This window comes from Sturnira hondurensis, unplaced genomic scaffold, assembly GCF_014824575.4.
Source record: "Sturnira hondurensis isolate 20B ecotype Veracruz unplaced genomic scaffold, ASM1482457v3 Scaffold0001221, whole genome shotgun sequence".
Taxonomy (NCBI): domain Eukaryota; kingdom Metazoa; phylum Chordata; class Mammalia; order Chiroptera; family Phyllostomidae; genus Sturnira; species Sturnira hondurensis.
The window spans coordinates 4,099,578-4,124,448 of record NW_028073852.1 but is presented as its reverse complement, the minus strand read 5'-3'; the positions used below and the strand labels follow the sequence as shown (position 1 = coordinate 4,124,448).

At 61.6% G+C, this 24,871-nt stretch overlaps 3 protein-coding genes across 7 annotated transcripts in view; 2 read left to right on the top strand and 1 right to left on the bottom strand.

Moving 5' to 3' along the window:
* The window catches only part of MYO15B (myosin XVB), a 32,347-nt gene extending 26,993 nt beyond the window's left edge, over positions 1–5,354 (top strand). Inside the window, exons 50-64 of the mRNA XM_037069403.1 lie at positions 217–356; positions 499–562; positions 654–726; positions 1,126–1,202; positions 2,483–2,556; positions 2,641–2,756; positions 2,849–2,943; positions 3,045–3,122; positions 3,226–3,322; positions 3,463–3,608; positions 3,773–3,888; positions 4,164–4,297; positions 4,485–4,618; positions 4,713–4,853; positions 5,006–5,354. Of these exons, the coding sequence (XP_036925298.1) occupies positions 217–356; positions 499–562; positions 654–726; positions 1,126–1,202; positions 2,483–2,556; positions 2,641–2,756; positions 2,849–2,943; positions 3,045–3,122; positions 3,226–3,322; positions 3,463–3,608; positions 3,773–3,888; positions 4,164–4,297; positions 4,485–4,618; positions 4,713–4,853; positions 5,006–5,065 (1,545 nt within the window). The 3' untranslated portion in view covers positions 5,066–5,354. The remainder of the gene's footprint in view (positions 1–216; positions 357–498; positions 563–653; positions 727–1,125; positions 1,203–2,482; positions 2,557–2,640; positions 2,757–2,848; positions 2,944–3,044; positions 3,123–3,225; positions 3,323–3,462; positions 3,609–3,772; positions 3,889–4,163; positions 4,298–4,484; positions 4,619–4,712; positions 4,854–5,005) is intronic.
* A 95-nt stretch (positions 5,355–5,449) lies between these two features.
* The window catches only part of RECQL5 (RecQ like helicase 5), a 32,094-nt gene continuing 12,672 nt past the window's right edge, over positions 5,450–24,871 (bottom strand). For 2 of the 3 annotated variants that reach the window (XM_037065560.1, XM_037065567.1), the window contains 13 exons: positions 10,024–10,082; positions 9,649–9,808; positions 9,278–9,377; positions 9,109–9,145; positions 8,921–8,979; positions 8,774–8,847; positions 8,352–8,445; positions 7,933–8,067; positions 7,135–7,664; positions 6,899–6,989; positions 6,458–6,685; positions 6,178–6,247; positions 5,450–6,092 (listed from right to left, as the gene is read on the bottom strand). In XM_037065560.1, the coding sequence (XP_036921455.1) occupies positions 5,992–6,092; positions 6,178–6,247; positions 6,458–6,685; positions 6,899–6,989; positions 7,135–7,664; positions 7,933–8,067; positions 8,352–8,445; positions 8,774–8,847; positions 8,921–8,979; positions 9,109–9,145; positions 9,278–9,377; positions 9,649–9,808; positions 10,024–10,082 (1,738 nt within the window). In that variant the 3' untranslated portion in view covers positions 5,450–5,991. Of the gene's footprint in view, positions 6,093–6,177; positions 6,248–6,457; positions 6,686–6,898; positions 6,990–7,134; positions 7,665–7,932; positions 8,068–8,351; positions 8,446–8,773; positions 8,848–8,920; positions 8,980–9,108; positions 9,146–9,277; positions 9,378–9,648; positions 9,868–10,023; positions 10,083–24,871 lie in introns of all 3 variants that reach the window. The other variant, XM_037065575.1, reaches the window with a different exon arrangement.
* Positions 12,098–21,547, top strand: SMIM5 (small integral membrane protein 5). Of its 3 annotated transcripts, none has more exons than XM_037065595.1 (4): positions 12,242–12,318; positions 17,793–18,031; positions 18,901–19,060; positions 19,507–21,547. In XM_037065595.1, the coding sequence occupies exons 2-4, from the start codon at positions 17,897–17,899 to the stop codon at positions 19,614–19,616; spliced, it is 405 nt and encodes a 134-aa protein (XP_036921490.1). In that variant the 5' UTR covers positions 12,242–12,318; positions 17,793–17,896; the 3' UTR covers positions 19,617–21,547. The 3 variants fall into 3 exon arrangements, with proteins under 3 accessions (XP_036921497.1, XP_036921490.1, XP_036921482.1); XM_037065587.1 differs by having other exon boundaries at positions 12,255–12,318; positions 16,154–18,031; XM_037065602.1 differs by lacking the exon at positions 17,793–18,031 and having other exon boundaries at positions 12,098–12,318.

Genomic DNA, 24,871 nt, shown 5'->3' with positions numbered 1-24,871 from the left:
GGGGCTGTGCTGCCTGCCCTCGTGTGCCCCTTACTTAGTTCAGTGCTACCCTAGAAGATGCTCAATAAAAAGTTGCTGACTCTCCTGACTCCTGGTGGTGTGCTCACTGCAGCTGTCCTGCCTGCCCCTCCAGGCTTGTGCCTGGGCAGGGCTGGGGCAGGGTCTCTGGACAGGCCAGTGGGCACTCGGGTGGTACCAGGTCTCCTGTGCTCCCAGGGCCCTGCTCACCCCCGGAGCCGGGCACACAGCAACAGCTCAGAGGCCACCTCTGACCTGTCTGCCTCACTGTCCACGGACCCCCACAACTACAGCATGGAGGAATTTGCCCTGAGATACTTCCGGAAGCCCCTGGCCTTGTGAGTGCCCTGGGCCCATCCGTATGCCAGTCTGTCTCCAGTGTCCTCCAGTTAGCCTCCCTGCTCAGGATCACCAGGTTGCAGCCTGGGATGGGACAGAAGGGCCAAACAAGCAAGACTGTGCTCCTCTCTGCCCCACCAGGCTGGACCAGACTAACAGGGATGCTAAGGAGAAAGCCATGGCCAGCCTGGTGCAGTACTCCAAGGTAGGGAGACGAGTAGGGGAAGTCGGGCCAGCAGACCTGCCCTCTGGTCCCCATGGCCCCCAGACCCACAGCCCAGCCTCTCTGGCTCCAGGATCCCATCCAGGAATCGCTCATCAGCCTCAGTGACGAGGGCATGAGCAGACAGGCTGTGGAAAGCTTCCAGGGTGAGTGGCCATCCCGGGTCCCGTGTCTGTGGTACCTCGGGCTCAGGCATCTGGGCGCCTTCTCTCGAGTTTGCCAACTCAGGGTAGCTCATGGGCGGGTCCTATAACACCACGGCCTTCACTCACTTCTATTCCCACCCATGGGGCTGTGGAGTGTGTGGGGTGTGGGCTGGAAGGCAGCGGCGGGCCCAGCTCCATGTGCCGTGTGGACCTGCAGGAGCTCACAGAAGCTCCTCAGTCTTGCTTCCCCACTGGGAAGGCTGGGTCTGCTGCTCTGTGTGGCCAGCACACATTCCGAGAGCCAGGCATTGGGTGGCCAGGGAAAGCTCTGTGCGGGGACAGCATGAGCTAGGGCCAGGCCCCCAGCCTGGCTCCCCGTGCTTCTCATCCCGCCTGTAGTTCTGATGCAGTTTATGGGGGACCAGCCCAAGCTCCGGGGCAAGGATGAGATGGAGCTCCTCTATGTGCTGCTGGAGGTAAGCAGGAGCTGTGTGCTGGAAGCTGGGTGGGACACCGGGAGCCCTGAGGCTGAATTCCTGTCCTGAACAGGAACCTCCCCCTTCCTTCCCTTGGTCGCGTGATTCATTAGAATCAGCCACAAGTACTTACTGAGCACCTACTATATGCTGGGGGCATGGCAGCGAGCCAGGCAGGCTAAGTCCCCAAGAGCTTACAACCGAGTGGGTGAAGACAGTAAACCATGGTGCCTGCGTCGAGGAGTGGGAATGCTGCGGGGAAGGCAGGGGAAGGGGCCACCACAGTGTAGGAGGGTTGGTGACAAGGTGACACGGAAGCAGGCAGCTGAAGGAAGCCTCTGGGGCAGCACAAGTGGACAGTCCTGATGAGAGGGTGAGACTCAGCACGAGCAAGGCCCGTGTGGCTGCAGCCCGGTGAGCTGAGGGAGAGGAGGATGTGGCCCGGGAGGGACAGTGGATCCAGGTCCTGGCAGGCCTTGTGGGCCATTGTCAGGGCTTTGATCTTTTTAAAAAGGTAGAAAACCACTGGAGGATTTTTGAGAGAGATGCGGCTTATGTTTGCTAGGGACCCCCTAGCTATCCTGGGGGCACAAGGCAACGGAGGTTAGCGCAATGACCTCCCCCAACCCCGCCCCGTGACAGGCGGTGCCGGCGCTGGCCAACAGGTGGCAGTAGAGGGCGGGGGACTCAGAGCAGCAGTCCCCTTTGCTAAGGAAACCCCGAGGCAGGTGTGGATCTGAACCACTGGAGGGGTTTCGGAAAAGCAGAGCCTGGAGCCCGGACTTCCCAGGGGCGGGCCTGGCGTCCCAGGGAGGAGTCTCGGCTGGACATAGGCATGGCAGATGAGATGGCCAGGGCAGGGTGGCCCTTAGAAGTCAAGGAAACAGGTGAAGACAGTGATTTATTGATTTTTAAAAAGATTTTATTTACTTTCAGAGATAGGGGAAGGGAGGGAGAAACACGGATGGGCTGCCTACAACCTGGGCATGTGCCCCGAGCAGGAATCAAGCCAGCGACCTTTCGGTTCATGGGCTGGTGCTCGCCCCACTGGTCAGGGCTGAAGACGGTGATTTAGAGTGACCAGCTGTGCAGACATTGTCACACTGGGATAGAGACAGAGAGGTGACTGGCGGGCTGTCACCCTGACATGGCCCCCAAGCCCACAGCCATTAAAGGCTCTCTCTGTCCCTAACATCAGACCTTGCACCGTCCCACGCCCCACCGCACTCTGCCTGCCCCTCAAGCCCCTCCCCGGCCAGCTGCCCTTTCTGTCCCCATAGCTGTGCAAGGAGAAGAACCTCAGGGATGAGATCTACTGCCAGGTCATCAAGCAGGTCACAGGACACCCCCAGCCGTGAGTGTCGGGGCTGCTGGGCAGGGCAGCGGGCAGCCCGCGGCCATGGCCTGGCAGCCTGAGCCCAGGCCCTCTGCCCTGCAGGGACCTCTGTGCCCGAGGTTGGAGACTCCTCAGCCTCCTCACTGGCTTCTTCCCCCCATCAACCACGCTGCTGCCCTACGTGACCAAGTTTCTGCAGGACTTAGGCAAGACTCAAGGTGCTTACGGGGGAGGCTTCCAGACTGGGGCTCGGTTGCTTAGGGAGAGGTTTGGAGAAGCCTGTCGCCACTAGCCGGGCTCCTCTCTGCAGAACTGGCCTGGAGCAGCCAGGAGCACCTCCAGCACACAGTCAAATATGGCGGGCGCCAGCAGCTGCCGACCCCGGGTGAAATGCAGGCTATCCTGGTACTGGGGGTGTGGACGGCTGGGCGTTCCGGGTCTCCCTCGGGGGTGGGGAGCCTGGGCCCCTGTCCATGGTGAACTGACCCTGCCCCCTGCCTTGGCAGAAAGGGAAAATGGCCCGCCTGCTTCTAATTCACCTGCCTGGAGGCCTGAGTTACAAGACCAACATTTCAACTTTCACTGTGAGCACAGGGCCACCCGAGAGGGGCTGGGGTCAGGCAGGGAGGCCGTGGGCATCGGTTCTGGGCCCCCTAGGCCCTGCCGTCATGGCCCTGCCCGTGCCAGGTGGTGGCAGAGGTGCTGGAGGAGATGTGCGGGCAGATGGGTATCACAGACCCCAAGGAGGTGCAGGAATTTGCCCTCTTCCTCATCAAAGGGGAAGGTGAGCTTCTCGGTGTGGCGGGAGGGCACCGGGCCCGGTCCTCCTTGGGCCTGTGGGTGGGCAGTTCCCACGCTGGGGCTGGCAGGGCTGCGGAGGGCTGGCCTTGAGTGGCAGGCTGCAAATCGGGGCTCCCCTTGCAGGCAAGCTGGTGCGGCCCCTGTGGCCTCACGAGTACCTCAACAACGTGGTGGGGGGCCAGGACGCCAGCCTACACAGCCGGCGGCTCAGCTGGGAGACACCCCTGCATTTCGATAACCCCACCTACGTCAGCACCCACTATAGCCAGGTTGGTCAGCCCACCCAGCCTGGCCCGCCTGCCACTGGTGCTCAAGCACCAGCTCATCCCGCCTGCGTGGGAGGCCTCCAGGCTTCCCTCCCCACCAGGAAAAGGGATGGAGGCAGGAACTGGGGGCTTTAGGGCACAGTTGCCCGTCACCGCTCTGCCCGCAGGTGCAGCGGGACTACCTGCAGGGGAAGCTGCTGGTCAGCACCCTGGCCGATGCCCAAGTGGCCAGGCTGGCCGCCCTGCAGCACCTCAGCAGGGCCCATGCGGCACCCCCATCACAGTGAGTGTGAGCGCTGCCCCTGCCTCTCCTCTGGTCCCACCCCAGGTCCTTCAGCCCACAGTCCAAGGTCAGGGCCACTCGGCCCATACTCTTCTTGGCCCTAACCAGGTGGGCCCGGAGCTGCAGGTTGTGGATGCCTGCCCTCCCCACCCGAGCGTGAGGGCAGGGACACCCCACCTGTGTGCCGGGTCCTCAGTCCCATCCGCAGCAGCCAGCGGTCTGTTCACTCACCACCCGCCGTGTGCCCAGCCTTGATTGCCCTGGCTGTGTCCTAGGCAAGACCTGTCGGCTTACTTGCCGAAGCCGCTGAGATGTCAGGTGGATGCGGCCACCATAGGGAGCCTGATGGCTCGGGAGCTGAGGCAGCTGCAGGGGTGCAGCTCCCAAGAAGCACAGATCGGCTTCATCGGTGGGTCTGGGGCGCACGGCCGCTGGGGAGGAGCAAGGAGTGAGGGAGCCCCGAGGGAAGGGGTGAGGGCAGAGGGGGCTCCTCCACCTTCCGTCCCCCTCACCTGACCTAGGGGCCAACTAGGGCCCATCACTGAGCCCCACTGGCCAGAACTGCCACCCTATGTCCCCCTCCCCCACCTCCCCAGAGGGCGTGAGCCAGCTGCCCCTCTTTGGCTGCACCGTCTACGTGGTGCTGCGTGTGAGCCAGCAGACCTTCCCCGGGCCCAGCCTCCTGGGGCTGAACCGCCAGTGCCTCATCCTCATGGATCCCAGCTCCCAGGTAGGCCAGGCTCCCCCGCCACTCCTCCCGGCCCCCTCAAGCTCCACCATCCTTCCCTGGGAGGGGCCAAGCTCTGCATCTCTGCCGTACCCAGACCCCGCACCTCTCCATTGCCCTGAGGGACCTGCATGGGCTCCACCTGCTGAGCCCCCTGGACAAAGAGGGGCTCCCTGGCCTGGAACTCAACTATGGCTCCGCCGACAGCCCCCAGACCATCTGGTTTGAGCTGCCGCAGGTGAGTGGCCAGGGCCCCTTAACACCCTGGGAAGCTGGCGAGCATCTCACCCAGGCCTGGCTTGCCGGAGCCTGGGCTGACACCCACCACTCAGTGTGCCAGAGGTGGGGGCCGGCCGTGGAGCCCTGCCCTCATCTGCCGGTGCCCCGCAGGCCCAGGAGCTGAAGCACACGGTCACCTACCTGCTGGACAGCGGCACCAAGTCCCTTTAGCGGAGGGCCTCAGCCAAGAGGAGGGGTGCAGGGGTGGAGAGGAGGAAGGGGCCCCTCCCCGGACCACAACTCACCAGGATGGTCTCCCTCGAGTGCTGTCGGGTCTCTTTGATTTGGACGTCCTGGCTCGGCTGTTTCGCACAGCACAGTGCCTGTCCAGCACAGCCCGGCTGGCCCACATGGAGGCCATAAGTTAGGGGCTGCTACAGTGACCTCAACTGGAAGAGAAGATTGGCAGGACTCCTTCTTGGAGGCGCATCGGGGGCTGTAGGAACTCGGCTTGGGCACAACGTCGCCCAGGCTGGGGGAGATAGCCACACCAGCAAGAGCACAGACCCGGGCGAAGCAGCTACCAAGGAAATAAAACTCCCGAGAGAAAAGGGCTGTGTGAGCGTGAGTGTGTCACAGCAAACAGGACTTTATTTCTCTGGCAAACGTCTTGGTCCAGCCCAGCCTTCCTGGCCTGGAGCTGAGCGAGAGCAGGGCCTGTGCCCAGGGGCCAGCAGGGGTCCTCCTGAGGGGGCCCCAATGCCTCGCATAGGAGGGCCTCACCCCTGGCTTACAGCCTAAGTACAGAAGGTGGCCGTTTCTCCTGCCTGCCCTCCGGGGCAGTAGCACCACCACCCGCACCCTTCCATCCTGGGGACCCGACTCAGAAGACAGCCACAAGGGCCAGGAGAGGCTGGGAGAGGGCCTCAGGCCTTGCAAGCAGTGAGAAGGGAGACTAATCTCCGGCTGCTGACCTGATTTGGGAGGAGTCTGGGCTACCTCCTCGGCAAGGAGCGGCTGGAAGGGCGAGGACCCTGAGGAAAGAGATGCCGCTGGCGGCCCAGTCTGTCCACCATCCCCATTCCTGAGTGAGGCCCAGCCAGGGTGGTCTATGGCCCAGTCCTGGGAGGACCCTGGTCCTGCTGGGCCGCAGCCGGTCATGTCTGTGGGTCACTCGGGCTGTTCCAGTCAGCCTCACTCTCGCAGCGGGCCCGGCCATGGAAAAACTGCTTGATGAGGTTCTGGGCCTCTTCCTTCACTACAGGGAATGGGGGGGCGTGAGGGCCGGCCTCCTCCCTGCAGAGCCCCCATGGGCGCCCCCGCCCGGCACTGCAGGCACTCACCACTCCCTCTGGGAGAGGACCGCTGAGCCAGCGAGTGCGAGAGGTGGCGGGCGAAGCCTTTGAACAGTTCCTGAGGGCAGAGGGCAAAGAGGAGCGACAGAGCAGGCCCCTGCGCTGCCACAGAGCAGCCCGCAGCCATGACCACAGGGCAAGGCAGAGCAGGGGTGGGGGCAGCTGGCCTCGATGCGGCCCGTTTCCCCGCAGCACACGCTCCCTGCCCTCCCGCCACTGCACCTGGGTGTCCCGGGGAGAGCGAGCAGAGCCCTTCCACCCCACCTACCTTGGATGCAAACTTGCCCTCCTTGTAGAAAGGGGTCAGGCACTTGACCACAATGCCTGCAGCCACCTTCAGGGAGATGCCAGGAGCCAAGAGCTGGCAGGAGCTGTGGGCTGTGGGCTTTGCAGGGTCCTGGTCACCGGCCGAGGTGCTGTCCCTGGCCTTAGCTAAGATGGAGCCATTGGCTGAAGGGCGGGGCCTCTTCTGGGCCTGGCTCTCTGGGTTGTTGTCCTGCGAAAGGCCACAGTGGAGGGTCACTCTGGGGATCCCTGTCACTGTCCCCCCTTCCTCTGGAAGACTGCGCCACAGCACCTGTGGGCTCCCTCCAGCCCAGCCATACTGTTCCCATGGAGTGATGACCTTCCCCAAACCCCTAACCCAGAGCAGAGCAGACAGGGGCCCGGCCCAAAAGTCTCCTCCCTCCCGCCGGTGCCCTGTCAGTACCTGCAGGGGCCTGGGCCGCTTGCCCCTCTGTGTCTCCACTGCAGAGGTGGGCTGGCCTCCAGGGGTCCCTGGGTCTTTGGGTGGGCAGGCACTGGCCGAGGAGGGAGCAGGCATCAGAGCTCCAGATGCCGGCTGCGCCCGCAGCCCAGGCAGTCCCTGAAGGAAGGGCCCGGAGCTACAGAGGCCCGGGCAGTGAGGGAGATTCCAGAGGATTCCAGGGCTACCCGCGCCCTTACCTTGTTCCCTTTTTGGTGCACCCCTCTGTCTGCGGAGGGGCAGCCAAGCATCCCGGCACCCCATCCTCCTCCCCGGAGCACTGCACTGGGGCCGCAGCCAGGGCTCCCTGCAGCCCATCACGGGAAGGGCTGGTGCCTCCTGCCCCTGGGGCTGAAGCGAGTGGAGGGGGGCTCTCAGCTCTTTGGCAGAAGAAGCGGGCGATGTTCTGAGAATCCCTCAGCGCCGCAGTGGCCAGAAGCTGCTGCTTCCTGCTGGCTCGGACCTGGGCAAGGGAACTGCCCCTGGAGGGGCCTCTCCCCTTCTTCTCAGGGGAGGGCCCCCCACAACGAGCACTTCCAGGGGCCTCTCCTCTGAGCCCAGGGACGGCCTCACTGCTTTCTTCATCCCAGAGGCCACAGGGCTGGCTCGGGGGCTCCTGCACAGGCCAGGGGGCTTGTGCCTCGGCCCTCGTCTTCTCCATCATCTCGGTGGCTGTTTGGAATGGGCAGGCGCCTTTGGGGAAACCAGCTCCCACGCGCTTGGGTTTGAGCTGTGAGCAGGGGAGAGAGGGTTCTGACCGCCAGGCCCCCTTGAGGACACTCCCGGCCGGACTGGGGAGGGCTGTGTTGGTGGGCCTCTCAGGAGTGGGGCAGCGAAAGGACAGGCACAACGGCCCTCGAGGGTCAGGCCGGTGGGAGAAGAGCTGCAGGGCCAGAGGGGCACACTGGGCAGGGCAGAGAAGCTCGAGGCCCACCCTGGCCAAGGGCCAGGGGACGTGGTGCCCTTCCCGGACCGTGTTTGGGGCGGACGCCGCTCACCGAGTACACCTGGGAGGCCGGCAGGATGTCATGCTCAGAGGGCTCCGGGGGCTCGGCCTGGGCACCTCGGCTCTGGGCACCGCCTGTAGCGAGGTAGAGCTGTCCGTCCTTGGAGGCTTGGTGGATCTCGGCCACCTGGGACGGGGACAAGCGGGCTGCTATGGCACCCACCAGCTCCTGACAGCCCCCACCCCAGGCTTTCCACCGGTGGGCTCCAGGGCCCACGGCTCTGGGCAGCTGGACGAGTTCCAGTCCTCACGGGGTGGACTCCGAATACCTCCAGCTGGCAGAGGGGAGTTGGGCTCCCCCGGAGTAAGTGGTCTCTTGGGTGAGGGGTGGATTCTCGGCCGCCTGGGCCGAAGGGGCGGCCTCTCCCACCCTGGTCATGAGCATGCCCCGCCTGCCCCCTCCCAGCCCACCTTCTTCAGCACGCTGGCCTTGTACAGGTTGGCTGCCTTGGCGTTTCGGAACATCTGGTGTTCCAGTTCCACAGCCTTGGCCTGGAGGGCAGGTCTGAGGGGGTGGGTGCAAGCTGTCAGGCCGGCCTGAGCCCTCTCCCTGTTGGATTCCCCTTGGAGACCAGGAGAAGGTTCAAGGCCTGGGAGGAATGGCCCTGGGTATGGGGATTCCACCCTGATGTTTTGGGCAACCTCCAGCCCTCTGGTTGTGGCCAAGCCTGCCCCTTGGTTGGGCCATGGGGACCTGCATCCCCAGGGCATAGGATGGGCCACGATGGGGGGTGGGGTGGGGGGAGGGCTCCCAAACAAGCCCAGGTTCCTACAGCTTTCCAAGGAACAGGACTTGGAGAGCCCTCCCCAGCAGCCTGGCTTGAGGCACTCACCTGTCAGAGGTGCCTGCAGCCTGGCAGTTACTGCTCAGAGCCTCCTCCAGGAGCCCCAGGCAGTGCTCACGGGCCTGCACCAGGAGGGAAGGTGGTCACATGAGCCCCCAGGCCGGGGGATGGGGTAGGGGAGCCACCACCTCGTACCTTTACAGTGAGCCTGGGGATCTTCCTGCTAGAAGCCTCTTTCAGGGGACAATCCTCATCTGTGGGGAGAAGGGGTAGGTTCTTCCATGCGACTTTCTGCACTCTGGAGTCTCCAGCCCCCGAGGAGGCACCCTCCATCCATGCGCAGGAAACCACCCCCAAGCCCCTGGGGGCATTTCTGTACTGACCTGGGGGTACAAATTCTTCTCTCTTGGGGTCTTTGCCCTGGAAGAAGACAGGAAGGGCTTGTGAGGCACCCTGCCCACTGAAGGGCAGCACCCACTTCCGCACCAGGGAAGGGCTCGAGAGGGTGTGAGCGGAGGCCACCTGGGACCCTGCAGAGTCCACCCCCTTCACCTTGCGCAGACTCATCTGCTTCTGGTAGAAGAGGTTCCATTCCCGCTTGTGGGCCTCATCTCTGCCCTCATCCCCGCTGCCTCCAGAACCTTCATCGTACCTAGGGGACAGGCTTGCATGAACAGCCCTGGCCTGGGCTCTGCCTCCTCTCCACACCTCTGGAGGGGCAGCAATGTCCCAGATGTCCTGGCAGCTTGGGCAGTACTGAGGTCCCAGCCCTGGCACGGCCCGCAGTGCAAGGGGACGGACTGTGGCACGGTGTCGTCTCTGGTCTGGCCTTGGCACCGGGGAGAGAATGCAAGACTATTCCCAGCAAGGAGCCAGTGCCTGCTCACCCAGAGACCCAGGCCCCTGGACTCACTGCCTCTCACCTGCTGAAGCCCCCGTAGCCTCTGCGGCCTCCCTCGTACAGCTCAGGGTCGAAGCCGTTCTCCTGGGAGGGCCGGATGCAGGTCTTGCTCCAGCTGTTCACATGCTCCAAGGTGTCCAGCTGCTTCCGCACGGCTGCGGGATTCTGGCAGTGGTCGCAGCCTTTGGTGCAGGCAGGGGGCGCATCCCCGAAGTACTTGGCAATGGCAGCATGGCGGCACCTGGAGCAGGCAGCAGGGCAGGCGTGAGAGGCCAGATATGGACCGTGCTGGGCACCACACTCCTCCTCTCACAGGGGCCTGGCAGTCATTTTACAGGCGAGGAGGGTGAGGTGATGGTGCTGTCCCATGGCCACGTGGCACGTGGNTGGTCGCAGCCTTTGGTGCAGGCAGGGGGCGCATCCCCGAAGTACTTGGCAATGGCAGCATGGCGGCACCTGGAGCAGGCAGCAGGGCAGGCGTGAGAGGCCAGATATGGACCGTGCTGGGCACCATACTCCTCCTCTCACAGGGGCCTGGCAGTCATTTTACAGGCGAGGAGGGTGAGGTGATGGTGCTGTCCCATGGCCACGTGGCACGTGGGAACCCAGGGGGGCCACAGTGTGGCCCTGCTTCTGCTTTGCTTCTCTCTGTGGATCATCCCCTCTCAGGGCCTGGGCCCTGCCCCTCCTCTGTCCTCTGGCAGAGGGGGCCCTGGGAGGGGGCATGGGCTTGGGTGCAGAGGCTGGCTCTGCAGTTGAGGCTGCAGCTCTGGCGAAAGCATCGGACCTCGCCAAGCGAAGCACAGCACAAAGCCCACACACTCACCCGAGACCTGTGAACGGTGCAGAGTGCGCCGGCCCCCAGGGCTGCATCAGGGCTGTGTCAGGGCTGAGGAGACAACGCTCTGAAGCGCTTCCCACAGCACCTGGAGCCCAGCAAGGGCTCACTGTCGCTACCTGTCACTTTTCTGCAGGAGGTGGCCCCACCCTGGCTCAGCTCTGCTTCTGTCTCTTATTGACCTCTTCCTTGCTGTCCCCAATGAGCCTCTGCCTGGCGTCATGTTCACAGTCCCAGGCCAGGGTTCTGCCCGAGGACAGGAACCCAGTGGCTCTGAGCGCTGCACTGCACACCAGTCCCTGCAGGGCGGCGAGGGGCAGCAGACTTGCAGCGCCTTCCAGGGTTGCAGTCCCCCAGGGCGCCGGCTTCCAGCTGTCTCTACTCTGCCTCCCCAGGCTGAGGGCAAAGTCAGTCCTTGGGGTAGGTGCAGCAGCCCCGGGAGGGACCACAGCCCTATCAAACCCCTTACAAATGGCCAGTCCAGCCGCAGGAGTGTGGTGATGGTGGGGAGCAGAACTGTCCAGGTGCCACGCCAAGGACAAGAATAGCTGGTGCAAGAAGACCTTTAAGCAGCTGAGGCCCTGAAGAGCAGGCTCCAGGAACAAGAGCAGATTGTTACCCAGCACCCAGAAGTCGGTGGGGCTGCCTGTTAGCTGAGTAGACAATGCACGCTGAACAGCCTGAGATGGCCAGGTGGCCACCAGAGGGTGCTGTCTCGCCCACTCCTAAAACCAATGTGTACTGCCTTCTGTCGCCAGTCTGTACCTCTGCACAGTGGCCACAGATGAGGATACCTCTGGGAGGCCCTGGCATCCAAGTGGTGTGGCCACAAGGTTGGCTTCCTACCCCACCCTCTCCCAGGCCCTGACTCACTGGGGTTCTGTGCTCACACTCAAAGGGCTCCATTGACGGCTCGAAGATGCAGGCTGAGGTCCACTCCCGCCCTGCCCCAGGCACACCCAGCCAAATGTCAGAGGGCATGGCCAGCCACTGCGCACCAGAGCCCACCCCCAGCAGCCGAGCCCAGAGAGCAGCAAGGGCCTAGGAGACCCGTAGAGTTCCTCCAGTCCTGGGGAGCTGGAGGCACATGCCCAGCAAGCAGGCCAGGCCTGGGCCACTCCCAGTCGCTTGGGACACCCAAGTTCTTCTCCAAAATACCTCCAGGGGCCTGGCTTCTTGGGTGGTCTGGCCCCTCCCCCCACTATTTACTTTCTTTCTCTGGAGGCCGGAGGGAGGGACTAGCCAGACAGTTGCCTGAAGTGCAGGTTGGGGTGGCGGGGGTGCTGGCCAAAAGGCCCTCCTAAGGCCAGGGCGGGAGCCAAGGGGCTGGGTGTGCTGTGGGGGCCCCCTCTCTCCCAACTCCACACCTCAGCTGCAACCTCCCTGGGGTCATCTTTGCAGGGAACAGGAAGCCGACCTCCCCTTTCATCAGCTCCCAGCCCAGGCCCAGCCCACGTGGCCTAGCACACACCCACCAGGAGGGAGAGGAAGAGAAGGAACAAGCCGAGAGGGAGCTGGGCGCATTCCTGCAGACCTCCTGGGGCAGGAAGCGCTCCCAGCAGGGCGCCTGGCCTGCACCCAGGCAGTGGTGGCACTGGCACCCGCCCCCACAGTGGCCACCCTGTGTAATTTGACACTCGGATCTCCTGGCCGACCAACAAAAACGCCGGAGCCCAGATAGCAGCTGATCGAGCTGCTGGCCCGGAGGAGAGGCATGCAGGGAGCAGCACCAGGTCACCAAAGAGGCATCTGAGGAGAAGAGAGGTGGCAGCAGGCCCGAGGGAAGAGGCCCGCCGACAGTGCCTGGCTCCCGGCACCTGCGTCCGCCCCCGGCGCCCACACCTGAGCTCCCAGGTGAGTGACCACAGACGGCAGGGGGGCGGGGGGGACGACAACGAAGGGAACGGAGCATCAGGAGTCCCCTGCCACAATTTACTAAGGGGACACACTTGCCACAGTCTTCCAGATGGCCTCCTGCTCAAACCTGGGCTCTCCCTGCTTTGCTGGGACCAGCACGGGGCCAAGGGCCAGACCCGCAGCCTCTTTGAGGGCAGTTTCCTCCGTTTGCTGAGCAGGCGGAGGGCCGGGTGCCTGCTTACGCTGCAAGTTAGTTTGTGCTTTGTCAATGGGGGCTTAGCCAAGGGATTCAGCTGCCCGGCTTGGGGGAGAAACATCGCCTGCCCCCAGAGCCTCCCTTTCCCCAGGTCGAGGCAGAGCTCCCCCCGCCCTGCTTCCCCAGCCCAGGAGGCTCGGAGCAAGGTCTGTCCAGCCATTTCTTAACCCCTAGGGCAGCTCCGCCCATCTGTGTCCCAGACAAGAGCAGCAGCTGCCACTGCTGCTGAGGGGGTTTGTAACAGGGTGCTGCCAGGACCCCCCCCAGGAGGGATTTGTAATGGGGCCCAGAACTCAGAGTGTCCAGGAAATACTAAAAATATAGATGTCAAAAAATATATAGTTGTCCTCATACCCACAAGTCTGAGCTGGGGGATGGGACACATGGAGCAGGGCCATTGAGTTATTTTGCATATCAACAGTTTGCAAATAACCACAAAAACTGTTATCATATCTGTAACTTTTAGCTGGTTTCTAAGTTAAGTAGCTGTGGCCATGCTTTGAACCAGGGGGATGGGAGCGACTTTGACCCTTGATGTAACTGGGAGGCACCTCGTCCTGGTTACAGAGCCTGCGTGAGAGCGTGGAGAAGGCTGGCTCCATGCCTCAGGGCCACGCTTGCCCAGACGTACTGTGGCAGCTCAAATAAGCTGGAGAAGTACGGAATGCTGGCAGGTGTAGCGGACTGTGGGCGGAATCAGAAATGGGGCGCAGAGGAAGCTTCACGCCCGGATCTACACCCAGGCGTGGCAGCCACGCGGGTGGGAACCATGCGATTTGCGGGGCTAACCCTGTGGTTTTGGGGCTCCCTTGACTGTGCAGCTTAGGAAAGCAAGATGTAGCAGCAATGGGGAGCTCTCTCTCTGCGGTTTGGAAGAACGCAGGAGAGACGCTGTGGGAAGGAGAGGGGTGAAAAGGCTCTTGCTGGTGGGCCCTGAGAGGGTGCCACATGGGTTTGGATTGAGAACTGGAGGTCAGTCACGGCGACACAGCTGATGGTACTGGGAACCGAGGTGGGGGCGGGGGGCTCCCAACCGAACACCTATCACTGGGAAGAACCGGGGAATGCCTGCACCACAGACTTCTATTTCTTTTCCCGAGATACAGTACCCCAGACCAGGCGAAGTGGGGAAGGAAGGCTGTGTGTGTTTGTGGGTGTTTTAAGGGACTTTGGGATTTTAACAAAGACATTAAGTCGTTACTTTAAGTCTGTATAACTTTCAAATAAACTGTTCCTTTCCTTTTCACCAGTCTCTGACATTGAGAGCTGTAATTCCCTGGTGGTGGGCAAGGTGAACCAAGTTTAGGGGGACCCTGGGGGAGGGAGGTCCATTCAACAACAGCTTGGCCAGCTCACCGCCAGGTGATCTCGGCCCAGGGCCCCTCCAGGCTCCCACTGAGATGCCCACAAACCTCCCTAAATGCCACACCAGAAAGGAGAGGGCCGGACTCTAAGCCCAGGGTCGGATGGGGAGAAGGGGAAGACAGGGAGCTGAGGCTGGGGGAGCTTCCGCCCTGCTGGCCAGCCCTCTGCTGCCCCCCTGTAAGGCTGGCCTAACCCCAAAATGGTTCTCCATGCAGCACAGAGAGGGGCCCTCCCGGGCAGGGCCCCGGGAGCCAAGGCCAGCTGACTCCTCCTGCCTCCCTGCCTCTCACATCAGGGTTAAAGTCTCCCTCCCCACCCCACCCCCCGAGATGTCTTCCCTAAAACAAACACGCTGGCATCTACTTAGAAAAAACCGCCATGGGGGTAAGAGTGGACACCGAGAGTCAGAGTGTTCCCGGCTCAGCAGAGGCAGTGGGATCTGGCCTGGGCTGGTGGCTGGGCAGCACAGGGTGGAGAGAAGGAACAGGCGTGGGGCTGTGTCTGAGGCAGCAAGGAAGGCAGTGAGCCCATGGCTACGCCCGCTGGCTCCTACCCCCAGGACACCCCAGGCAGGCCGGCGGGGATGGCAGCCCCTGTGCCTACAGGACACGGGTGGACAGAGTGCTGAACACAGNCCCAAAATGGTTCTCCATGCAGCACAGAGAGGGGCCCTCCCGGGCAGGGCCCCGGGAGCCAAGGCCAGCTGACTCCTCCTGCCTCCCTGCCTCTCACATCAGGGTTAAAGTCTCCCTCCCCACCCCACCCCCTGAGATGTCTTCCCTAAAACAAACACGCTGGCATCTACTTAGAAAAAACCGCCATGGGGGTAAGAGTAGACACCGAGAGTCAGAGTGTTCCCGGCTCAGCAGAGGCAGTGGGATCTGGCCTGGGCTGGTGGCTGGGCAGCACAGGGTGGAGAGAAGGGACAGGCGTGGGGCTGTGTCTGAGGCAGCAAGGAAGGCAGTGAGCCCATGGCTACGCCCGCTGGCTCCTAACCCCAGGACACCCCAGGCAGGCCGGCGGGGATGGCAGCCCCTGTGCCTACAGGACACGGGTGGACAGAGTGCTGAACACAGTCCCTGAGCTGGGACAGAAAGGTAGTGCCCAGCTTCTGGGGCTTCAGGAATAATCACCAGCAATGCAAGAAATTCCTCCGGTCCTAAAGGTGACGGCTGGGGAAGGGGACCTGCTGAGGGTTTGAGTGTCCACTTCCCACAGCAAGTTGGAGCCAAGGCGAGGGGGGGTGTCGTTCAGAAGGCTTGGCGCAGCCCACAGTGGCTTCTTCACCTCACTGGCCAAGCCTCTGGGCCGCAAGTCTCCCACAGAGAGTTGTTATCCATTAGGTTGGTATTCATTCTAGCTGTTTCTCAAACAAGGCAGTGCCCTGAGGGCAAGGGTGGCTGAAAACCACCCTGCAAAATAACCACAAAATAACCGGGCAGAGCAGGAAACCCTGAGGGCCCTGTGCCACCCACACCTGTACCTACCAGTCCCCAAAGCACCTGCCTGCTGCCCCCAGAGCGCTGGAGTATCAGTTTTGCAAGGAGGAAACCGGAAGCTTCAGCAGGAGTGGCCTGACCGCTTGGTCGCAAGGTGCTGTTTCAGGAGATGACACCCACAGGAATGTCTCCTAGTCCACCCGCTCAGGCGGCCTTCCTCTCTGCCTTGCTCACTTGCCCCCTCCGCTGGCTGCCACTCCAGCCTGGAGCACCCTGGGAAGGCTCCAGGCAGGGCTCTGCAGGCAGGCAGCTGGGGCTGCTCCCCGGACCCTGGGGCCAGGAAAGCCACCACCTGCAGCTGGCTGTTTCCAATGGATGATATAGTGAGCACGGGGTTGGGAGGGACTCTGGTTTCCCTGGTTCACAGGCAGGAGGTACATGTTGGAAGGAGTTTGGTGGACCTGAGATAGAGAGACCAGAAAAACAGAGAATGCCCCATAGTCCTACTGGACTCCCCTGCCCTTCTCCCTCCAACCTGGGAGGGTATGGGGAGGAGAGGCAGCCAGCCCCAGAGCGCCCACTTCCCCCAGGACCACAGCTGGGAACACTCAGGGCTCCCTACAGAGCAACAGCTAGGGCACAAGCCCCATAGTCACCTGACTGCTGCTGGCTATATTGGGCACCAGGCATCAGGCACCCCCTTGGCCTTGCTTTAAATAGCCCACTGAGAAGACAGCCTGAGACCTGCTGGAATGTGCCTTCTGCCTCTTAGGAAAAAGAGGCCCCTCCAACTCCCCTACGGACCTGCTAAGGATCCTTCTGCTCAAGCTGAAGCTGGAAATGACAAAATGTCAACTCAGAAGCCGAGGGGGCTCTTCTTCAGTCTTTGAGGCAGAAGGGCCTTGTCCAGCGGCCCACCCCTGTTCCCAGTGCAGATGGGATCCCATCAGGCTGGTTCACCCCAGCCCCGAGGCCCTGGGTGAACAGCCGTGATGCTGTCCACCGCCATGGCCTGCTGCCACTACGCAGACCAGCAGTCTTCCCAGAGTGAGGCGCGGGTCCCCTGGGCAGGAGTCTGCCACCTTCTGACGTCACGAGTCCCTGGAGGGTGGCTGACTTTAGAGCTGCAACTTCTGATCAACAAACCGCGCCTTTCCCACACAGCACTGCTGCCTCTGCCCAGCCTGGGCCACCCTCCTCCTCCCTGCTCTGAAGGTCACGCCCCTCTGCAAGCCTGCCAGGGAAAACCCCACCCCTGCCCTCTGCCCACCCCTGTTAAGGAGTGTCTGATCCTTACAGTAGGCAATGCAGGCACTAGGCCAATCGGGCTGGAGAAGCCAGATCCAGTGTGGCCAAAACCGGAGCAAGAGGAGCAGCCTCTGCCCTGTGTGCTCTCCCCCAGGACTGAGCCTGGCAGGTGGGCCATGGGCCATCTGGGGACCCCAGGGGCAGGGATGCCCACAGGCCCCAGAACAAGGGAGGGGCCCACCCCACTGGTGAACAGGAGGGATTCTGTTTAGTGGGACCACAGGAGAGAGAACCTATGCTTGGGAAGGAATTTGGTGGGCCTGAGACAGAAAGACAGGCGCGATCTGTCCCTTTGGTGGTTCTCACAGAGCAGGTGTGGCCTTGGCCTGGTGAGTGATGTGCCTGATAAAAGCAGTGTCCCAGGCTCCAGAGGGTGTGCCAGGGCTGCTGTCGCAGAGCCTACCAGCTTCCGAAAGGTTCTGGGGCCCCGCTGCATGGGCAGTGCCCGCAGTCAGCTGTCCTGAGCTGACTTATCCTGCTGGTCAACGAGCAGGCTTCCCAAGGCAGGCCTCCACTGAGAGGCCGTGTGGGGCAGCAGGGGGAGGGCTGGCCCCACCCCTGTCCTGCTGTGTGACCTCGGAGAAGCCCCTTCCTCTCTCAGCTCTCAATTTCCCCGTTTGTAAAAGAAAGGCAGCAGGCATAATAACCTGCGGGGTTCTAGGAGGCTATGCCTTTAGTACATTTGGAAACTGGGATCCTGGCCTCCTGCGGAAACGTGCTGACCCTGGAATGGGGTGTGAGTGAAGGTGGGGGGCTTTAACTCCAGAAGCCTCCCACTTCTGACCAGAAGCCATTGATCTGACTTCCACGGAACCATCACTGTCTTCTACCGGTCACCACACGAAAGCAGCTTGCCTCCCCTTCCTTCACCTCACACGCCACGAAAATTCTGGAATGAAGGACCCAGATGAAACCCCCTCAAGGTGTTTGAGGAGGGACACTGACAGTGTTCAGAGAGGTGTAACTACCCCCAAATGCTTCCCTGACTCTCCTGCACTGACCAGGCCCCGCCCAGAAGGAGTCACATGGGCTGGGTACCTCCCTGTGCCAGGCTCCCAGCTGCCAGGCGGCCTTGAAAGATAGGCGTCTCACCCACATTCAAGGGAGGGACAGACTCGGAGATGAAGGGACTCGTCCAGTCACCAGAGTGGGAAGGGGAGGCAGCACTCAAATCACGGGTGACACAGACAGCGCTCTGCACAGGCAGATGACAAAACCACTAGGAAAATTCTTTTGTGGAGGAGGCGATGCAGGTGGCATGTGGTGGCTGCCTGCCAGGCCCTGGAGGACTGAGGCAGAAGAGGCGCAGAAGTGTCCTAGGGGCGACCGGAGGGATCCACGGGTCAGTACGAGGTCCCGCCCTCTGCTGATCAGAGCTGCCCTAGAAGGAGTGGGGTGGGCTGCAGTAGCAGGTGGGGTTCCCACCGCGGCCAGAGGGGCTGGAGCAAAGGCCAAACACCACAGGGAGCACAGGGGGGCAGGCTGTGGCACCTCCGGGAGTGACCGGCTTCACAGACCGCAGCCATGTCGGGAAACCCGCCCGGCGAGGCGGGGGACGCGGCAGCAGTAACTAGAGCCTGAGGCCTGGCACATGCCCCTAGCCACCCGTCAGCCTCCCCAGGGTTGGAGCTGCCTTGGAGAGCAGGGTCAGGCTGGGCTGGCGCACGCGGTCCCTGGTCTCTGACTGGGGGCCCAGCTCCCTGTGCCTGCAGGTGAGGCGGGGAGGGAGCGCCACCGCACACCACGCTCGACTCGAAGACCAGGCCTGGGCCTCCCAGGAAGGAAGAGCTCGTGGGCTGAGCTGCCACACACCTGGGGCAGGTGTGAGAGCAGAGGAGACCCTCCTGGTAGCCCAGAAGTGGGGGTCCGAGCCAGCAGGGGAGGGAGGGACTGGCCAGACTAGCCCTGGGGTGCCCTCGGGGAAAACTGAAGGGACACAGTGTCATCTCTTCCTCCTGACAGGAGAACTCCATATGAGCAAAGAAACGTGGGTTGGTGGAGAGGTGGGGGGCAATGCCAGCCAGGTGGGGGTGGGGTCAGCCTCTGAGCAGAGGGGCCCCACAGGCTCCCCAGCAGTTCCCCTCACCAGAGCTGCCAGAACTATGAGGGCTGAGACCCGACAAACCCGTTCTGCGAGCTGCAGGGGAGCGAGAGGGCGGATACCCGGGACCCAGCCCACAGGGACTCAGGCCCCATCTCTGCTCGGCACAGCCCAGCAGGGGCCCTGCAGGAACCCCACTCGGCATGACAGCCGCGGACTTCGTGCGGGAGATGATCGCAGTGGGGGAGAGGCTGCTGCTCAAGCTGCAGAGGCTGCCGCAGTCGGAGCCCGTGGAGATCGTGGCCTTCTCTGTCATCGTCCTCTTCACAGGTCAGTGGGACCCTGAGGTTCTCCTCGGCTCTTCTTGGCACTGGGAGATGACCACGATGTTGGCCCGAGGGCTGGTGGAGGTGGCATGGTGCCTCCCAGGCAGAGGAGGAGAAACAGGGATTCCCCCTAGTCCTGGGACACGCTGCTTGAGTGATGGGCTGGGTGGCGCTGGGCATCAGAGGCAGCCCAGCATTCCAGCCGGGGACGAAGGGAGCAGAGCTCTGGGAGGCGGACGAGGTACGGCAGGGAGGAGGTCAGGGCCCTGGTGGCCGGCACCGGGCTGGTGGGCACCTCTGTCAGACCCAAGGCTGTTTCTGACCAGTGATCCAGGCCTTGGGGCCAAGGTCCCCACACCTCAGGAGGGGCTGCTTCGGAAGGAGGCAGGCATCCTTTCTCGTCTCACCTTGGGGTTCCCTGTGCCCTCTGTCTCCGCCCCCATCCTCCAGCCACTGTGCTGCTGCTGCTGCTGGTAGCCTGTAGCTGCTGCTGCGCCCACTGCTGCTGCCCCGAGCAGAGAGGCAGAAAGGCCCAGGTGCGGCCCGTGACCCCACGGTGAGGGACGGAGGGCTGACCGAGGAGACACTGGAGAGGAGTCTGTCAGAGCCACGGCCCAGGCGTCAGCCTGGCCCCGCAGTGCTGACCCCTCAGGGCCAAGACCTACTGTCACGGTGCTGGCCCTGCCCAAGAACCAGACCGTGACACGGGAAAGCTCATCCAGGAAACAAGGGCCATTATGGTCATAAGGCCTCCCTCCCCCGCCAGTGAACACGGTGCGAAGAAGGGGCCGACTGTGTCAAGGACAGTCAAGCACCAGGGTGCCTGCCTACCTGCACTTTTTAATAAACACAGAAGCGGGGTTGCCGCCCTGCAGGGAGCTGGCCCTGGGGTTCTGCTGAACCATGTCAAAGGGGGGGCCCAGCCACAGGGACTCTGTGTGGTGGCGGCGGGACCCCGCACTCCCGACCAGCTTGGGCCGCGCAGATACCCCAGCCGGCGTCTGCCTGTTTCTCCCCAGTAAAAGCTTTTCAGGTACGTGTCTCTGTGGTGCCAGCTCCCGGGCTGCGCTCCCTGCGTCAGCAAGGTCACATGCCAGCACTCCGGGGGCATGACTGGCGGCTGTCCTTTCAGGCCCCTGCTCTCCCTGTGCCCCTGAAAGCTGGAAAATGCGCAGGCAGGCCGGCCACCGGGGAATGAGTGCCTTGGAACCGGTGAGGGGGTGGGGGAGCTCCTCTCAAGCACTAGTTGCTAAAAGGCTCCGGCCCCCAGACGCCCACTCCTCAGTGACAGACGCCATGTATGCCCCAGGCAGGTGCTGGCTCAGAGGCGCCACTTAACAGTTTCCACTGCCATTAACTTGGGCAGGCACAGCTTGCACTAGCAAGCTCACCTTGCACTAGCAGGTTCAGACTGCTGAGTTTTCCCAAACTTCTGGAGTAAGAGAAGACAGGTCAGGCCCCCAGAACTGACCACGACCTGAGTCCCGACGCCTTCGCCCCTTCCCCACTTGTGTGCCAGACTGTCTGGATTCAAATCTCCCCCTCCCCAACCACCAGCTATGGGAATCCGGGTGAGTGACGCAACCTCCCTGAGCCACATTTTTCTCCCTGTGAAACGGGGCCAATCCTGGCAACTGCCTCCCGGGGTGAGCCCGTGGGGATAAGCTAAGATGACCTGGGTCGAGCCCGTGTGAGCAGCTCCTGTGCACGGGGGCCGGCCCAGAGCTGAATGGGCCGTTTTAACAGCGGGTCCTGCTGAAATTCAGCACTGCCCTGCCTCCCACTCCAACCTGCTTTCTCTTCTTGGAGCGCTTTCCAGGTAGAGGCGCCACCCAGGGATGACTGCAGGGGAGGGACGGCTCCCGTGGTACCTCCCCTCCTGCCCACCAGACCCCAGAGCCGTAAAAGGTCCACATTTTTCACACACCTCTGTCATCTTGGCTTGGGCAGCCTTGCTCTGGCTGCCTGGGGACAGAACCCGGTCTACTCAGAAAACAGGGAGTGAGGAGGGGATGCCAGCCCCTGCCACTACCCGTCACCACCACGCTTGAGCTGGCACGCAAGCGGAAGCAGTTTCTCTGGCTGGTTTCACTTCCTGGTATCCAGGGACTTGTCCGTTTGGTTTCAGCTGAAGACCCAGAGAGAAAGTGCTTCCACACAGAACAAAACAAATGCAGGAAGTCTGCCCACGCCCTCTGCCCCCTCGGGACCACCAAAAAACGGGATGTGGAATAGCAACAACAGTGGAGATGCTGGTGACGGTGTGAAGGCAGCTAGGGCTCACTGAGAGCTCCCGCGTGCTCAGGTGGTGTCCTAGAATTCTGACGCAGACAGGCGCACCGAACTGTCACAACAGCTCCCGTGCTGTAGGTGACATTATCGTCCCCATTTTAAAGATGAGGCTATTGAGCCTCAGCCACACTAGGGAGCTTAAGTCCACCTGAGGCAGGATAGTAAAAGCTGAGAAAGCTTGGCAAGGTGAGCAGGGAAACTGAGACAGATGGCTGAGCAAACTGGCTGAGCAATTTTCAGCCAGATGCAGGTCACCTCCCCTAGAGATGGCATTTAAGGCCTCAGCTGTATTTCAGCCCTGGGCCCAGAAAAGCAGCAAAACCAGGTGGGTGAAGCCAGGGCCAGCCTGAAGTGCCTAATGACCCCGGTCACTGACCAATCCGTGGAGACCATGGCCCTGAAAGGACGCACCTGGAGAACTGATGAACATCTGCTGAAACCCTCCCCTGAGATCCCTGCCTCAGAGAGAGAGAGAGAGATACACAAGCCTCGAGACAAAGGACTCAGGCCAGGGAGCAGCCGGAGCCATTCCCTCCCCCGTCTTGTTCCCTCACTTCCTCCCCCCTCACGCAGCATCTCCTGAACTCTAAGGGGCCCAGAGACTTGCAATCAGGGCAAAATGGGTGGCAGCAGCCCTGCAGCTTGTCCCCAGCTGACCCCCTGAACCTGTCCCTGAGGACCCCTTTTCTCTGGGCAGAGAAATGGGTGGCAGCAGCCCTGCAGCTTGTCCCCAGCTGACCTCCTGAACCTGTCCCTCAGGACCCCTTTTCCCAGTGAGCAGAGGCAGCCCAGCCTGGGCTCTCCTGTTGCTTCTTCTATTCTAAGCCCCTTTTTGTCTCACTGTCCCCAGTTTTAATAAACACACTCAGTCACCTGGACTCGTGTTGTGAAATCTTTCCTGCACAAAGTCAAAAACCGACACACTACCAGCTGGCCCTAGGCAGTCCTGCTCAGGGCCAGGCCCCTGTCAGGTGACATGACCAGCTGAAAGGTGGCAGAGCCAGCCTCTGGGCTGGGCCGGGCTGGCAGCCCAGCCCCTGCTTGCCATGCCCAGCCCAAGGCCTCCCAGCTACAGCGCAGATAAGGCTCTTGATTCCATTACCTCCATCAACCAGCCCAGATGCCCACACCCAGAGCTGTCTTGAAATGACCTCCCTGTGAGCAGGTGGGGCCCAACTAGGTCTCCCTCTCAGAAGAAACAGGTAGGGAAGTTGGGAGGGCCGAGCGGGACGGGAAACTCTGGGTTCAGAAGCCCCTCCAACAGCGCAGCATCCCCCTGAGACTTTTCCAGAAGCAGCTTTTCAGCAGCATCCAGGGCATCCCTTCCTGAAGGTGGCTGAACCTGAACCTCTTTGCTAGAAGATTCTGGCTTCCTGGTCCAGGTGCCAAGAGGTGGAGGCCACGCAGACAGCCCTGGGTACTGAAAAGCTGGCTGGCTGGTTTATTTGCATTTTTCTCCTCCAGGCCAGGCAGTACCTAACTGCTGAGTCCAAATAAGATGTTGTTCCTTCCCTCAGAGGGCTGGCTCCTCCCCATTCCTCGGCAAACTGGGGCACCCTGAGCCCCACCACCGATCCGGCCAAGTCCGGGACAGGCTTCAGTCCCACTCAGCTCAACCAGCCAGACCTGCTTGGGTGCCACACAGGACAGCAGGCTGCCACACTCCCAGCACAGACTGCTCCCAGCATTGGGCGTCTCTGGGGCAGATGGGAGCGGAGAGGCAGCAGCCACACCTCCACTGTGGGACAGAACAGACAGAGAGGCACAGCAAGGTGGGTGGTGGCCACGGGAGGGGTGGCCTTCAGGTTGTCTTGGGCCCAGAGAACGTCTGGCTGACTCCAGACCCAAAATCTCTCCACTCCTGCAGCCATGGCACCCAGCACCAAGCCACCGCGGTCGCCGCAGCAGCGTCAGAGCCAGGCTCCCAACTCAACTCGCCAGTCTCCTCATGCCCACCCTCCCGGCCAGCACTGGCCTCTGGTCTCTCGGTTCCTCAGAAGGGCTTCACTTTGCACTTAAGATCTCTGCACTTCACCGTCCGTACAGTATGCCTTATTACACTAAGGTCCCCAAGAATCCCGGGAGCAAAACTTGGCAGAGCGCACAAAAACTGGTTTTCTCCGAAATCTGCTTTCTCAAACACTGACATCTGAAAGCAATCGACAGTAAAATCTTCAGGGACTGATGTAGCTTGCTTGTGGGTAACACCAATTCCAGAGCAGAAAAAACTGAGGACAAATTCATTTTATCCGTGCAAACAGTATCCTCACTCTCCTTGGGACCTGCCATCTTCCATGGAACCCTGACTCCTAATTCTAATTCTTACATGGTCTCCAGTCTCCCCGTACACATCACTCCTCCCAGGAGTGTGCCCTTGGTCCCGGCCAGGCTCTGCCACAGGCACCAACAGCGGTCTTCCTTCCTCCCAGGGGCCTTTCTCCGAGTGCGGGTTTGCTGACTAGAGTTCCTGGGTTGCCTAATTTTGCCTTCCGCAACGCAGAGCAAAAGCTTAGGCATCTGCAAAGAATGTGAGTGTGAGATTCTTCTGGATTTTTACAGAATGTTTACCATTGTCTACATTAAAATAATATTTTGACGGGAATGTTATCTGAGTGTTTCCAAAGTCATACCAAGGTGGTCAAAGAGGTAATTCTGGAAAGGACCTCTCCCCACTCGCCCTGAGGTGCAGCGCAGCCTCAGAGCCCAGACTCCGGAACTGGGCTCACAACCCAGTGCAGGCTCCTGGCTAGAATGACTGAGCCCTGCTCCCTGGCTGCAAGATTGGGGTTTTGGCCATCGTTGTTGCTTCAATTCATTCTGTAATTCTGAAGTTCAATCATGTAATTACACTGACAAACAGGTTTGGGGACAAACAGCTGACTCTTGATAAGCAAGCACCCAACGTAATGATGGAGAAGAAGCACAAAGGTGTAGCAGAGACCAGCCCGCCCGCTGGGAGCGGTTAGCAGGCCAAAGGCATTAGTCAGGGTGTTCAACAAAAAGGAATGCAAAGTGCCGGGCAGGCCGGGGTCAATGAAGCCATGATTATTAAAAGGGGCTTCACCAAACTTGCCCGTTGGTGTCTCTCTGTACCTGGCTGCACATTAGAATCCCCTGGCGTGCGGGGTTCGGATGTGCCCAGAGACCAAGGTCAATAGTATGGGTGGGGCCTGGGCACAGGCATTCAGAACAGCTCCTAGATGGTCCCACCAGCCTGGCTGAGGGCCAGTGCGCTGGGACGTAAGCTCTGGGAGGGCAGGGCCTCTCTCTCCTCTCCTGGTTCACACAGTACCGCAGTGCCTAGCGCAGCGCTTGGCCATAGCTGGCACTTGAACCCTGTCTCATAGAGGAGTGAGTGGCGGTCACCAGGTTTCACGTGCCAAGGCCCTGGCTCCACTCCCACTTCCTGGCTGCCCTATCACAGCAGTGGGTAGGAGCCAGCCACATGAAGCAGGACCCAGAGCCTCACTGGGGATGACACTTCTACCCAGAAATGAGTTCCGGGAGGCACCTGCGGTTAGCC

Bases quoted from the DNA above. Each gene is read 5' to 3' on its own strand.
- SMIM5 (XM_037065595.1), top strand. From the start codon at position 17,897: ATGACAAAACCACTAGGAAAATTCTTTTGTGGAGGAGGCGATGCAGGT. The intron at 18,032-18,900 runs GTCAGTACGAGG...TGCTCGGCACAG, and splicing joins GCGACCGGAGGGATCCACGG to CCCAGCAGGGGCCCTGCAGG. The intron at 19,061-19,506 runs GTCAGTGGGACC...CCCATCCTCCAG, and splicing joins TGTCATCGTCCTCTTCACAG to CCACTGTGCTGCTGCTGCTG.